Genomic DNA, 12,432 nt, shown 5'->3' with positions numbered 1-12,432 from the left:
AGTAATGCAAACAACCACACATTACAACAGTGGTATGCAGAAGAGCATCTCTGAACACACAACGCGTCAATAAGTAAAATAAGTCTAATAAATACCTTGTAAAGTTCTCACTGAGTGCATGCTGACATAGACAGGTGAGCTCTGTACCGTATAAGTGCAGATTTTGAGGAAGTTTAATAATACTTTTAAGGCACACAAAGTGCTGTACTAGAAAATATGTGACTTTTTCAGATTTTATAATGCAGATGAAAAGGAGTTTCTGTACGTATATTCAGAAAATATTGTCCTGTTAATTATATCCGAAATAGCTTCTCTGCAGTTGCAGTTTATTATTAGGTAGGTCAAATGGTTGTTGAAGGTCATTTGAAATGACATTGTGTATTTGTAATGACTTTTACATGTTACTTAGAGGACAAGTTATGTAGGGACTTGTAAAGCAATATAGGGAGAGTAAACAAGTTCAGATCGTTCAGATAGTACACAAGATCTCAGAAGAGTTCTGTGCAGAAACCGGAAAACAGTTCTCAGCTTTGAAATGCAATCAAGAAAATTAGTCCCCAGATCATTAATTTACAAAGGTCCTTAATGAGCGTAATATTCATCAAGGGCTCGGCTGGTGTTCTGACAGGGAGGCTGAAAGCTCTGTGTTGATGAATGAGGATGACTGCGTGTGGAGGTGACGTTACTCATGTATATCTACCTTCAGCCCAGGGTGTGTGCCCACCGAGGGAGGGGGGAGGCTATACGAGCCCGTCTTTACACCCCCTGTCTGTCCCCGTCTGCTTTGACTGAGCGCAGATTTGCAGAGATTTGACCGCGCTCTCTCTTTGCTTTCTCTCCTAGAGGCCGTAAAACTCTCACGCTCGACTGCGTGTGTTAGCGTGCCACCGTGGAGGCTGCTGCTCTCTTGGGCTGCTGCAGGCCGTAACGCTGCTGCAGGCCGTAACTCTGCTGCAGGCCGTAACTCTGCTGCAGGCCCTAACTCTGCTGCAGGCCCTAACTCTGCTGCAGGCCATAACGCTGCTGCAGGCCGTAACACTGTAACTCTGCTGCAGGCCGTAACTCTGCTGCAGGCCCTAACTCTGCTGCAGGCCATAACGCTGCTGCAGGCCGTAACACTGTAACTCTGCTGCAGGCCGTAACACTGCTGCAGGCCCTAACTCTGCTGCAGGCCATAACGCTGCTGCAGGCCGTAACACTGTAACTCTGCTGCAGGCCGTAACTCTGCTGCAGGCCGTAACTCTGCTGCAGGCCGTAACGCTGCTGCAGGCCGTAACTCTGCTGCAGGCCGTAACTCTGCTGCAGGCCGTAACACTGCTGCAGGCTGTAACGCTGCTGCAGGCCGTAACACTGTAACTCTGCTGCAGGCCGTAACGCTGCTGCAGGCCGTAACACTGTAACTCTGCTGCAGGCCGTAACGCTGCTGCAGGCCGTAACACTGCTGCGGGCCGTAACGCTGCTGCAGGCCGTAACACTGTAACTCTGCTGCAGGCCGTAACTCTGCTGCAGGCCGTAACTCTGCTGCAGGCCGTAACACTGTAACGCTGCTGCAGGCCGTAACACTGCTGCAGGCCGTAACACTGCTGCAGACCGTAACGCTGCTGCAGGCCGTAACTCTGCTGCAGGCCCTAACTCTGCTGCAGGCCCTAACTCTGCTGCAGGCCGTAACACTGTAACGCTGCTGCGGGCCGTAACGCTGCTGCAGGCCGTAACACGGCAGTGCCCGGCGGTGCCTCTACGGCCGCTGTGTGGAAACGTGCAGCCGTGAATATGACGTTAACCGAGCCTACTCCCCCAATCCTGGTCTGGAATTTAACTGCTCAAACTCTCAGCGGCCATGTTCCCTAGCAGTCTTTGTGCATTGTCCGTTGTGATATAAGGATATGACTTGTTTTACATTTTTGTTATTTAGCTGATGCATTTATCCAAAGCAACTTACAGTTGATTAGACTAAGCAGGGGACAATCCCCCCTGGAGTAATGTGGGGTTAAGGGCTTTGCTCAAGGGCCCAACAGCTGCACAGATTTTATTGTGGCCACATTGGGGCTTGAACCACCAACCTTCCGGGTCTTTGTGCATTGTCCGTTGTGATATAAGGATATGACTTGTTTTACATTTTTGTTATTTAGCTGATGCATTTATCCAAAGCAACTTACAGTTGATTAGACTAAGCAGGGGACAATCCCCCCCTGGAGTAATGTGGGGTTAAGGGCTTTGCTCAAGGGCCCAACAGCTGCACAGATTTTATTGTGGCCACATTGGGGCTTGAACCACCAACCTTCCGGGTCCCAGTCAAATACCTTAGCCACTAGACTATAGGCTGCCCTATGTCCTTATGTACCCCATGTCTTGTACTGTATCAATAAAAAGCATGCTTTTTGGTTTGTTCTGTTTCTCATGATGGAATTCATATATATATGTTGTTGTTGATGCGAGCCATTCATCAATGGGGCAGGTTGGCAAGCTGATAGCATTAAATTGCTCAAAGCTGTAAAGCTGAAATGGCTAACTGAAATCACAACCCACATTCTCTTTAGCGTAATTATGGGTTGCTATGAGATCCATCTGTAATTGCCCTACGACTGACAGCAGCTCATTTCATTATTTTGTTTGCACAGTACATTGGTCTGTGTGCCCAATTGTAGGCCTATCTAATTTGGTTAAGATGGCTGCCATCATCTTGATAAAAGCTTTTCGCTGTGCAACAGGATTGCAACTGACAAGGGAAATAAAATAATTTTGCTTCTGATAAAGTCGACTGGTGTCTCAGCTTTATATTAAAAGTGATTCTTTTCCCCTTTATACAGATTCCTGAATAAATCTCAATAAATTGGCATATCGCTTTATCAGTTACAAGCTGAAAATGACAGGGATTTGTGGTGTCTCAGAACAGGTCTGTTCAACCTTTTTCTGATCCAGGGGACTCCCACACCAGCTCAGAGCCATCCTGGGGACCCTCATTACAATTTTAAAAGGGATTAAATTTATATCGTATATTATATATCATATCTCTCACTCTCCTCCTGAGACCGAGGAGAAAAAATGTATCTGAAAAATAACATTAAGATAAATACTGTATGGAGCTCAGGGAAGCCACAGTGTACTGTCCTGCTTTGAGGACGGGAGGTTAAATGAATTTGTGCACTTCTCTTTCAGACCAAGTGCGGAACAGCTACTACATCGGGCTGGATGGCTCGCTGCGGCTGGTCCTGGCCAATGGCATGGAGGTGTCTCTGCACACGGAACCCCACCTGCTGGCCGGGACGGTCAACCCCACCGTCAGCAAGAGGAACGTCACCCTGCCCATCGACAACGGCCTCAACCTGGTGGAGTGGAGGCAGCGCAAGGAGCAGGCCCGCGGGCAGGTCACCGTGTACGGACGCAGACTGAGGGTGAGTGTGCTTATACACACGCACACACGCACACACGCACACATACACACACACACATACATACACGCACGCACGCACACACACACACATACACACACACACTCATACACACACACACAAACACATACATACACACACATACTCTCACACGCTCATACACACACACACATACATACACACACATACTCTCACACACTCATACACACACACACACACATACATACATACACACACACTCTCACACACTCATACACACACACACACACACATACATACACACACACACTCACACACTCATACACACACACATACATACACACACACACTCTCACACACTCATACACACACACACATACATACACACACACACTCACACACTCATACACACACACACATACATACACACACACACTCTCACACACTCATCCACACACACACACACACGCACATACATACATACACATACACACACACACACACACACATACACATACACACTCTCACACACTCATACACACACACACACTATATACACACACACTATATGCACACACACGCTCTGTACACACACACACACATACTGTACACACACACACGTACACACACACTATATATACTCACACACATACTGTACACACACACATACACACACACACTGTACACACACACCATGTACGGCAGAAGTCTGAGGGTGAGTTTGCTTATAGAAACACACACAGTACACACATACACACACATACTGCACACACACACCCAGCAGGCCCGCGTGCTCTTGCACTCATTCACACACACACATACACACACACACACTATTAATGAACAATGCAATGAAACAGTGCAAGTAACATCTCACCATATATAGACAAAGTACACAGTACATGCACACCTGGTGCTTACATGCACATATTTTAGTGTGTGTTTATCAGACATGCTGATAAACACACAAACTCACTGATGTGCTTACTTCACTGTGTGTGTAACTTATACGGTCTATGGTACATGGCAGTTATGGTCCTCACAAACACATTAATTGTGTACACACATACACCGATAAAGACATACACTGGTGTATACATAGCCACACTTTACTCAGGGACTTATATAACTGCTCCTATGCGGAAATATGAGTCAGACCTTTGCTGTAGGCTACACGGAACATAATGGCCTTATTGAATTTAAGGAGTGATCATTAATAAAGCCCGTCTCACTCTATTCATGTGAATCTGCAGGCTTTGACCCCTGTGAACTCCCCCCTCCACTCTCCCCCATCTCTGTGTCTCCTGTCATCTGAAATGGCTTCAGTTGCGTTCTTTGGCCGTGTAATTTAATCTTTATTATCCCTGTGTCCTGCCTTCATAACTCCAGCCGACAGGTTAAAGCACCTACTTAGGCTTCGCCTACCCACCGACGTTTTATGGTTTTATTAATTTTGTGGCCTTTGAAGGAACTCGCCCCTGTCCTGACACCCACCGCTTTGTCACGGACACGTTCATTAAACCTCGTCATATTTTTCCCAAAGCCGCGGAGACGGGTCGGGACCCTAATTTAGAACAACCAGTGTTTCTCAAGCACGAGGAAAAAAAAAAAAAATTCAAAAAAGATTCTCTCCAGCGCCACGGAAACAGACCGTGATGTCACTCCTGTGTTCACACCTGGAGGTGATGACAGCTTTTTACCGCCAGGCGCATTACCGCGCGGTCAGGGAGAGTTCACCGCAGACGCCCACCCCGCACCCCACACCCCTCACCTCGCGCCGAACCACCGCATAACGCCGCCATTACGGAGAGATCAGCCGGCAGGGAGCCGCGTCGGGCAGCGCTGCTCCGGATTCCGGCCGCGGAATGGCCGATCCCTCAAGAGAGGCGGCGGCGCCACAAATCAATCCGTACAACCCAGCTGGCAGGCCGTTCCCGCCTGCGGAACCTTTACTGTAATAACACGAGACTCCCCTTCCAGGTGGAGCGTGGAGCCAAAATGGCCTGCTTGTGAGTCAAACTGCCGGCTGTGAATTAATTCCGAAGCCCTGCGAGGTTCATTATTTCTTTTGTCGTTGCTCATTTTTTTCTTTGCGTTTGCATTTCTTTGTCGTGCCTTTGTACAGGGGTTTGTTTGTTTGGCTGGAGAAGAGCAGCCTCCGCTTCTCCGGATGAAAGTGCCGAGGGCAGTGGGATTGTGGTCCAGAGGTGACAGGGTTGATCAGGAAGTGGCCTTCTGCCTGCCATGGGCTAATAGTTTAATGGCCCCCGGGTCTGTGCAGGAGCGAGCCTCTAATGTATGTAACAGGGCTACTGCCTGGGGGTCAGGCTGGGAATTAGAGCGGTGTAATGGGGGAGGGGGGCCGGAGGGGGGCGGAGGGCTTCAGTCTCTGTCCTGGGACCCTGTCATTGAGAGACCTTGAGAGCAGCGATGCCCCGTGTGTGTGTGTGTGTGTGAGAGAGAGAGATAGAGATTGTGTGTGTGTTTATGAGAGAGAGAGAGAAAGGGACAGAGATATAGATCGTGCGTGTGTATGAGAGACATTGTGTGTGTCTGTGTGCGTGGGTCTGTGTTTGTGTGTGTGTGAGAGAGGAAGAGATAGAGATTGTGTGTGTGTTTATGAGAGAGAGAGAAAGGGAGAGAGATATAGATTGTGCATGTGTATGAGACATTGTGTGTGTCTGTGTGCGTGGGTCTGTGTGTGTGTGTGTGTGTGTGAGAGAGGAAGAGATAGAGATTGTGTGTGTGTTTATGAGAGAGAGAGAAAGGGAGAGAGATATAGATTGTGCATGTGTATGATACATTGTGTGTGTCTGTGTGCATGGGTCTGTGTGTGTGTTTATGAGAGAGAGAGAGAAAGGGAGAGAGATATAGATTGTGCATGTGTATGAGACATTGTGTGTGTCTGTGTGCATGGGTCTGTGTGTGTGTGTGAGAGAGGAAGAGATAGAGATTGTGTGTGTGTTTATGAGAGAGAGAGAAAGGGAGAGAGATATAGATCGTGCGTGTGTATGAGAGACATTGTGTGTGTCTGTGTGCGTGGGTCTGTGTGTGTGTGTGTGTGTGAGAGAGGAAGAGATAGAGATTGTGTGTGTGTTTATGAGAGAGAGAGAAAGGGAGAGAGATATAGATTGTGCATGTGTATGAGACATTGTGTGTGTCTGTGTGCGTGGGTCTGTGTGTGTGTGTGTGTGTGAGAGAGGAAGAGATAGAGATTGTGTGTGTGTTTATGAGAGAGAGAGAAAGGGAGAGAGATATAGATTGTGCATGTGTATGAGACATTGTGTGTGTCTGTGTGCATGGGTATGTGTGTGTGTTTATGAGAGAGAGAGAAAGGGAGAGAGATATAGATTGTGCATGTGTATGAGACATTGTGTGTGTCTGTGTGCGTGGGTCTGTGTGTGTGTGTGTGTGTGAGAGAGGAAGAGATAGAGATTGTGTGTGTGTTTATGAGAGAGAGAGAAAGGGAGAGAGATATAGATTGTGCATGTGTATGAGACATTGTGTGTGTCTGTGTGCATGGGTATGTGTGTGTGTTTATGAGAGAGAGAGAAAGGGAGAGAGATATAGATTGTGCATGTGTATGAGACATTGTGTGTTTCTGTGTGCATGGGTCTGTGTGTGTGTGTGAGAGAGGAAGAGATAGAGATTGTGTGTGTGTTTATGAGAGAGAGAGAAAGGGAGAGAGATATAGATCGTGCGTGTGTATGAGAGACATTGTGTGTCTGTGTGCGTGGGTCTGTGTGTGTGTGTGTGTGAGAGAGAGGAAGAGATAGAGATTGTGTGTGTGTGTGTGTGTGTGCGTGTGTGTGAGAGAGACTGTATATGTGTGTGTATGAGAGAGAAAGGGGGAGAGATATAGATCGTGCGTGTATATGAGAGACATTCTGTGCCTGTATGTGTTTGTGTGTGTGAGGGACAGAGAGTGTGGGTGTATGAGAGAGAGAAAGGGAGAGAGATAGAGATTATGCGTGTGTGTGAGAGACATTGTGTGTGTGTGTCTGTCTGTCTGTCTGTTTGTGTGTGTGTGTGTGTGTGTGTGTGTGTGTGTGTGTGTGTGAGGGAGAGAGTGTGGGTGTATTTTTGTGAGAGAGAATGTGTGTGATGGAGAGTGTGGGTATGTTTGTGAGAGAGAGAGAGTGTGTGTGATGGAGAGAGAATGTGTGGGTTTTTTTGTGTGAGCGAGAGTGTGTGATGGAGAGAGAGAGAGTGTGGGTATGTTTGTGTGAGAGAGAGAGAGTGTGTGTGAGATGGAGAGAGAATGTGTGGGGTTTTTTGTGTGAGCGAGAGTGTGATGGAGAGAGAGTGTGGGTATGTTTGTGTGTGTGAGAGAGAGTGTGTATGTGATGGAGAGAGAATGTGTGCTTTCTTGTCACAATAACAACAAATGGGTCAGTGGCGATGCAGGTTTTGCCCCACAGCTACGACACGCGTCTCTCAGCCGGGGCAGGGCTACGACACGCGTCTGTCAGCCGGGGCAGGGCAGCGTGTGATTGATATTAAAAGGTTGGGCCTTCTGGCCTGGTTTGATAATGCTCCTGTGGCTTCACATCCTGCACCGGAGAAGATGTACCAGATTCACTCACGCTAGCTGCTCCTGAGAAAGTCACTGTCCGTGTCGTCTGCCCGGTGCTGTTCCCTCCGATTACACTGCTCTTAAAGGAGAGGTGCTTTTCAGGCCGCTGTGGGGTGAACGGACCAGCCGCCTGCAGACCAGGACGAGAAGGTTCAGCTCAGGAGAAATGTCATCCACACAAGCTGTGTGATGAATTATGTGATTTCAGAAATTACATTTCTCTAGATTCAATTTAGTGTGCGTGTGTGTGTATGTGTGCGCGTGTGTGCATATATTGTTCGCATATAACTGCGTGTGTGTTTGTGCGTGTGTGTGCGAGAGTGTGTATACTGATGCCCATATATGTTTTGTATTTGTGCATGCGTCTGTGTGTTTGTGTGTATGTGTGTGCACAGGCACAGAAACATCCAGCTATGGCCAGCTTGAAATCACCAGCTCCCAGCTGGTCAAACCATATTGAGTATGGAGCTGGTCTGAGCTGGTCAACCAGGTACAAGCTGTTTTTTTCAGCAGGGCAAACTACTGAAAGCAACAACAGAGTTCGGCTGTTTCTGCTATTTCATGCAGGCACAGAACAGTACAGTCTGTATGTCAAATCTAATATACAGGCGCGGGCAAGAGCAGTGCTGTTAATGAAATGCAGAACTTAAATGCACTCATACTGGGAGTAGAATTGACAGTATTATTAAAAATGCATCATGTGTGTGCATTATTATTTAATGTTGCTTTTTTTGGTTAATATTCATGATGATAACACATGTTGTCACTAAAATATATCACAGGATTCTTTGCTGCTTCTCTCATTGTTGAGTTGCTCTGCAGAGTGTGTTAAAGGTAAGAGCTGAGCCTTGTCTGGAACAGTATTGTCTATTGAAGTATGGAAATTATGTGTGTATAGCGTGAAGTACACAGATGTTTTTTATAAACCATGGAAATATGAAACCTAAACATAAAACCTCAAGCCACAGATATCAATATGGTTTACTGATTTATCTGTCAGTTAGTTTTTGAAAATTCAGATAATCAATCAAAACATTTGGAAAAACCCAGAAAAATTGACACAGTTGAAACATCTGAACAATGCTCTGACAACCGTCCCACTGTCACAAGCTATTTTGTGGATCAGCTTTCATTATGAAGTAAGCTGTGTTAGGTGCCCAGCCACCCCAAAAACAATAAATAATGATGTTTACAGACGGGAACCCATTTATCTGAGACGGCTTTGTTATTCCAGGCTGTCCCCTAAAGCGGTCACCAGAGATCATTCATTGATGGGCGCTTTTGGGGAATAAGTAGGATCTCATGTTATTAGAGCGATTAATCACCGTGTCAAAACCCAAATCAATTTTTTTTAAATGGATTAAATTGGTTCCTTTTTTTTTGTGACCCTAATAAATTCCCAAACTCTTCAGCTTAGAACTGCCTCGAAATAATATGTGAATGTAGTTTTTCGATATTAAGTCAAATAAATACTCATACTAATGTATGTCAGCTGCCATCTCAATGTAAAAAGTTAGTCGTATGATGTATTCCTTTATTTAATATGTAGATAGTTTTAACATTACCCTCGTTACTTTAGTTTTTTTACATTTTATCTTGTATTTTGGTATGTATGTTCCTTGACTGCAGCAAGCGGGATTAGCTGTACCTTTTAGTGCATAAATATGTATGCAAATCCCACCTCCATTTCGTGTGTGTGTGTGTGTGTGTGTGTGTGTGTTTGTCAGACAGGAATGTCAGAAAGCGTTTCCAGTAAATGACAGGAAAGCAGGATTATGGCCCCAAACAGGCTTAATGCTCTCCATATGCGACATGGTACGGGCTAAGAGAGTCACTGCCTGCTCCCCGAAACTATTCTCTCCCCTTTAGTATGTGTCTCAGGCTGTGTACCGATTTAAAGCATTCCTCTTGAGTGTGTTTCTGTTCCACTGTGGTCCGGAAACTTCTGGAGGTGTGAAGGCTTTCCCAGGAGGAGTATACCCATGTATCAAACCCCAAACAGCCTTCCCGTTCTCATATAACTACAGAGAAAAAGAGATCTGTGTGGTCACTCTGCATGTCGAATTATTATTATTATTATTATTATTTTATTTTTATTTATTTTTGTCCCCCCCCCCCTCTTCTGTGTGGCAGTAGTGCTGTGTGATGGGAGTGGACAGACAGTGTGGCAGTAGTGCAGTGTGTGCTGGGAGTAGACAGACAGTGTGGCAGTAGTGCTGTGTGATGGGAGTGGACAGACAGTGTGGCAGTAGTGCAGTGTGTGCTGGGAGTAGACAGACAGTGTGGCAGTAGTGCAGTGTGTGATGGGAGTGGACAGACAGTGTGGCAGTAGTGCTGTGTGATGGGAGTGGACATACTGTGTGGCAGTAGTGCTGTGTGATGGGAGTGGACATACAGTGTGGCAGTAGTGCAGTGTGTGATTGGAGTGGACAGACAGTGTGGCAGTAGTGCTGTGTGATGGGAGTGGACATACAGTGTGGCAGTAGTGCTGTGTGATGGGAGTGGACAGACAGTGTGGCAGTAGTGCTGTGTGATGGGAGTGGACAGACAGTGTGGCAGTAGTGCTGTGTGATGGGAGTAGACAGACAGTGTGGCAGTAGTGCAGTGTGATGGGAGTGGACAGACAGTGTGGCAGTAGTGCTGTGTGATGGGAGTGGACAGACAGTGTGGCAGTAGTGCTGTGTGATGGGAGTAGACAGACAGTGTGGCAGTAGTGCTGTGTGATGGGAGTGGACAGACAGTGTGGCAGTAGTGCTGTGTGATGGGAGTGGACAGACAGTGTGGCAGTATTGCTGTGTGATGGGAGTGGACAGACAGTGTGGCAGTAGTGCTGTGTGATGGGAGTGGACAGACAGTGTGGCAGTAGTGCAGTGTGTGCTGGGAGCTCTGTGAGTAAATAGTGTGGAGTGAGTTCTGTCCTCTTGGCTGCAGAGCGGCAGAATCTCAGCCTCTCATTCACCCTGCCAAAATGCGCATCCCTGCCCTGGCTCCGAGAGGGAATTCTCTCATTCCAGAACTGGCTGCTTTTAGCGTAAAATAATCCTCTCAATTAAGTATCATTGGCATTAATTGGCCCCGTTGTATTCATGGCTTGAGAGAGACGGAGGGAGAGAGAGAGAGGGAGAGTGGGCATCTGGCATGTTGTCTGAATGCGACAGCGAGGAAGAAAGAGAGATTCATCCCAGGTCCTCAGTAAGGCTGTCCGTGCTTCTCAATGCCCCTGGACAGAGGCCAAAAGCAGCCTTCAAATCCGCTTTTAAGACTCTGTTAAGCCTCGGCAAACTGCAGTAATGTACCTGGAGAGAAGCAGCACAATTAATCAGAGCCCCCTGACAAAAACGGGAGCCCATCTCCATGTTTTAATTAAGGCCTGCCACTTCAGCCACTCCCTAAAAGCCCTACCCCCACACTGTTTGACGCTGACAGTGAGCACGCATGTTACAGCCAGTCGCAGTACCCGTGTCAACACCTGTACTCAACCAAGGCTTCTCCTTCCCGCTAGCCTGTAGGTGGCTGCTCGTCACCACGCCCTGGAGGACTGCCTGGTGCCTGAGGCTGAGCATGTGTGGCTTCGGTTAGCGCTCGAATGGGCGGCCCCATCCGAAAAGAATAAAGGTGCTGCTGGAAGCAGTGTTGGTCAAACAGTAGGGGGCAGTCTTAGCTCTGGCAGATGCAGAGAATCATTAGTATTAGTATTATGATTATAATTAGTATAGAGGTTAATGTTCCTTTTGTTCACAATTAAATGCAAGTACTGTGCAAGTCGATTTGGGTGCTTACCAGACTGCTAGGTTTTTGGTAGCTGAACAGTTTTATTGTTCATCGCAGTGAAGGACAAGCACAGGTTGAACCCTGACCACAGGTCTCTTGGCTCCTGTATTTGTCCTGGTTATTTCACCGTGTTTTCCGGGGCTTCGGTTGTAGAGTCTGTCCTGCACTCAGGACGATAGCTTGATAGAGTTAATAGGGCACTGGACGGTTCTGACTGCACTGAGCTGCCAATCACAGGCAAGGTCCAGCAGTCATTTGTGAGCTGGGCCAGAAGGCTACGTCTTGCCTTTCTGTTCTGGTTTGGAGTGTCATTTAGACCTGATGGCTGAGTGTATTCTTTCTCTCTCTCTCTCTCTGTCTCTCTCTCTCTCTCTCTCTCCATCTCAGAAGTTGAATTGATTTTTCTTTTTCTCTTCCCTAATTTAAAAAAAAGCTCAAGCTGAATGAAATTCATTCTCCGGTGATATGCTCCTCTCAAGGCGTGGAGATTTTAATCATCATCGCTATGCTTTTCATTTGCTTCCCTTGAATAGGATAACTCCTTAGGATAGGATAATTTCTTCCACCTGTGTCTGTGAATAATGAAATATTTTTAATATTGATTATGGCGTAGGTTGCTTTTTTTAACCAATGAAATATGACACATGCCCCTTGAGTAATTACATGTAATCACGCTGTGTTGTTCAAGCAATTAAGTAATATTGTTCTTGAAAGAGG

The 12,432-nt window shown here is 46.8% G+C and overlaps 1 protein-coding gene across 1 annotated transcript in view; it reads left to right on the top strand.

Annotated features, from left to right (window-relative positions):
- Nucleotides 1-12,432, top strand: part of tenm4 (teneurin transmembrane protein 4) — a 233,562-nt gene that overhangs the window by 204,097 nt on the left and 17,033 nt on the right. The window contains exon 29 of the mRNA XM_061216776.1: nucleotides 3,157-3,392. Within this exon, the coding sequence (XP_061072760.1) occupies nucleotides 3,157-3,392 (236 nt within the window). The remainder of the gene's footprint in view (nucleotides 1-3,156; nucleotides 3,393-12,432) is intronic.

Source organism: Conger conger, chromosome 13 (genome assembly GCF_963514075.1).
Source record: "Conger conger chromosome 13, fConCon1.1, whole genome shotgun sequence".
NCBI classification, from domain to species: domain Eukaryota; kingdom Metazoa; phylum Chordata; class Actinopteri; order Anguilliformes; family Congridae; genus Conger; species Conger conger.
Note: the sequence above shows the minus strand (reverse complement) of the source record. Positions and strands in the feature narration are given on the sequence as shown.